Source organism: Hordeum vulgare, chromosome 5H, assembly GCF_904849725.1.
Source record: "Hordeum vulgare subsp. vulgare chromosome 5H, MorexV3_pseudomolecules_assembly, whole genome shotgun sequence".
In the NCBI taxonomy this organism is placed as follows: Eukaryota; Viridiplantae; Streptophyta; class Magnoliopsida; order Poales; family Poaceae; genus Hordeum; species Hordeum vulgare.
The window spans coordinates 338,470,900-338,474,250 of NC_058522.1; the positions used below are offsets into that span (position 1 = coordinate 338,470,900).

Below are 3,351 nucleotides of genomic sequence, written 5' to 3' on the forward strand. Positions count from 1 at the left end.
TCCTTTTGGATATCGATTTCCCCTTGTATATATAGCATGAGAATCATCAATGAAGTATACACTTCGATTCATTTGTCGTCGTTCTCATTTCATCTCGATTACTTGTAATAGTACTCCCTCCGTTCCAAAATATAAGACATTTTAGGGATTTCACTAAAAGACTACATACGGAGCAAAATGAGTGAATCTATACTCTAAAATATGTCTATGTACATCCGTATATAGTTAATAATACAATCTCTAAAAGGTCTTATATTTAGGAACGAAGGGAGTATAAGTCTCGTGTAGATAAAAAGTTTCTTTAGGCTGGGCATGGCATGTATTGCCGAACCCAGTGCTTTATAATTTTGCTCATGAGGTTACACCTTGGATCTGAATGACTCATGTAGTTTTTGGTTTCTTTGATGAAATCGGGAGGTATGCTCCTTCTGCCAAAGAAATCATATTGAAATATCATCACAAAAAGTACCCCCCATATACGGTAGACATGTAAGGATATTGCAAATGACAGATTATGTCAAAAATTGTCTTTTGGTCTATATAACATATCTGTCATTTGAGTTGGTGTCTAGAAAAAACTAAGACAGGTAATATGAAACAGAGGAAGCACGTAAGTGAAGATGACAGGCAAGAGCACATCCGATGTCAAGTGGCTCAAAGAAACCTGGAAGAATTAGCCCAGAATTCCGAAAAACAACTTCCATGTTTGAGCCACAAAAAGTTGCATACCAGAAAACTCTACAAAACTGCAAACTGCAGTGTAATTTATTTGGTGACTGCAGCACAACAATGTTTAAGGTAAAACTAGTAGCAAGCAATATCACCCAGATGCCAACTAGCAATAGAAGAATTTCCATATGTAAAGGTATGAAAAATATCAAAACACTATAAGGTGAAGAACCAAACATATGAGAGCATAGCACACAGCATACAATTACTAAACCATTCGTTGTTCTGATAACACAGGCAAATAGCAAATAGCAAATAGTTGAGCCGATATGCACATAAAGGTTCTAGCACGAGCTTCAAGGAGTCTCAGAACAAAGGTAGCAAAATCTGATGGATCACACGAATACTATCATGGTGTGCATAGGGCAGATTCCATAGAACATAAAAGCCTCGACATAAGTTTAACGGTAGCGGCGAAGAGAGACGGTCTGGTTGCGCTTCCAGGTGGCTCTCCTTGAGGGCCTGTTCTTGTGGTGGCGGTGGCCCTTGCCACGCAGACCACGGAACTTCTTCCCAGCTGAGGTGAGACCACGAAGCTCACGGTGCTTGTGCACAGGCTTGCAGAGCCAGTTGATCCTTGGGTCATTGCGGACAGCACTGTGAGCAACATCAACAAGGATGACCTCAAAGTACTTGTAGGTAGAGTCCTACAGTACAAGAAATGTGCAAGCAGAGAATCAGTGAATATCAGACTTGAAAATTTCCAGCCATTTCCACACATCATAGCAAGTAACAAACATATACCTCATTCACCCAGTAGGAGTTGAGCACACGAAGACCACCCAGCCTGCGCCCAGCTCTTTCTTCAGCAACAGACCTCTTGTTCCTCTGGAACTTGAGCTGGGTAATACCCTGGTGCTTGGGCTTACCATAGACAATACCCTTGGGCACTGGCCTCTTCCTGCCACCACGCCTGACACGGATACGGTAGACCACATACCCCTGGACACAAAACATATGGTAAGCAATTATATCATGGAGAATAGAGTGCAGAAGATTGCTGCACAACTAGAAGCAAGAAAAATTACAAAGACATATATCAATTATTGGACCAAAACCCATAAGCTATTCGGCAATTTTTAATGGAAAATAGCATTTTCCTAAATGGTGGCATCTAATATTACCAATCGAACCCTCAATCAAATGTATAAACAGAAGGAACTAGCTGTGTGTATGTTGGATGAAAATGCTCCAGTGTGCAAGGTTCGCATAGAAACAGGGATCTAACAATGAAACAACACAACCAGGTGGCACTCGTGGTAAGCAATCCAAACTAGATGCAGAAAAAACAATGAAATTACGCAAGAGTTTAGGCATAGATGATGAACTTAACTATGTCCCCAGTACATAAGTTTCATAAAATATAAACTCTGAATGGCATGGCCCGAATTACTACTCAGAAACTAGGGGGCACCGAACACAAGTGGTTAAAACTTGTAAAATCGGTAGATAACGCAAGAGACAACCAGATAGTGTCTCCTCGTGTATTCCACAAACATGTGTTGGTGGCATCATGACTGGAATAAGTTGAGATCTGTTCCAAAAGACACAGCTGCAGTTTATTGCAGAAAAATGGAATACAACTTCCATCAACTAAAACTAAACCTAGCATCGACGGGACAGAAAAGACACATTTTCGCCGTATGACGAGCAACAAGGAATACAGACGAAGAAAACTACTCGACCTAGGCCAGCAATCGCAGGCATACATGTTACCCAGCCATTGCATCGAACAAGGAACATAAGGGAGGGTCGGATCTAAGAGGGGAAGCGAACCTGCTTGGCCTTGAAGCCGAGACGGCGTGCCCTATCGGGGCGGGTGGGCCTGGTGATGCGGACGATGGCGGGCTGCTGCCTGTACTCCCAACAACGCACGCGCTGCACGAACCTCATCACGTCCGACTGCTTCCTCCTCCATAGCTCCGACACGAACTTGTAGGCGCCTGCCACCACGAATCCATCAAAACGAGCGCGCGAATACGTGCGAGAAGACAAACGGGCAGATCGCGGGAGGAAGAAGAGCTGGTGGACGGAAGGACTCACCCATGGCTGCTGCTGCTGCTGCGGCGGCGGCGGCGGCAGGGTGCGGAGGCGGCGGGGAGGGGGAGGGAAGCGTGAGCCTTAGGGATTGGAGAGAGAGTGGCCTTTATACGCCCGGGCAGACCTGTGCAAATGGGCCGGCACAACCAGTGCCTGGCATGGCCCACGGAAGCTCGTATATAAACGGGCCGGGCAGCAGTTCCAGGCCCAAGCCCAGCACATTAGTTAAAGGTGTTAGGCTTATGGCCCGTTTATCCCTTATTATGGGCACAGGTTTTTCGGCCAGTTTGGACTGTTTTGGGCCTATATAAAATTAATTATAGAAAAAAATAAAAAAGAATGTGTTGGGTTGTGCCAGCACGTGGTCCTGGCACGGCCGAGGCTTGTCGCGTGCGAGGCACGACCCGTTTAAGCATGTGTCGGGAAGGGCCCATGATGTGTTTGGTTCGCGGGCTAATGGGTCGTCGCGCCAGGCACGGCTCAGGTGGCCATGTCTCTTCCTAGGCGTCCCTACACTCTCATGAACAGTAAATTTAAAAAAAATGAAAACTAAATCTAAAATTTTGTGGCATCAAATATGGT

At 45.1% G+C, this 3,351-nt stretch overlaps 1 protein-coding gene across 1 annotated transcript; it reads right to left on the bottom strand.

Annotated features, from left to right (window-relative positions):
- Window positions 1-909: 909 nt before the first annotated feature.
- Window positions 910-2,864, bottom strand: LOC123452934 (60S ribosomal protein L15-2-like). Its single transcript, XM_045129678.1, has 4 exons — window positions 2,773-2,864; window positions 2,506-2,672; window positions 1,474-1,671; window positions 910-1,376 (listed from the first exon to the last, which is right to left on the bottom strand). The coding sequence occupies exons 1-4, from the start codon at window positions 2,774-2,776 to the stop codon at window positions 1,131-1,133; spliced, it is 615 nt and encodes a 204-aa protein (XP_044985613.1). The 5' UTR covers window positions 2,777-2,864; the 3' UTR covers window positions 910-1,130.
- Between the last annotated feature and the right edge of the window lie 487 nt (window positions 2,865-3,351).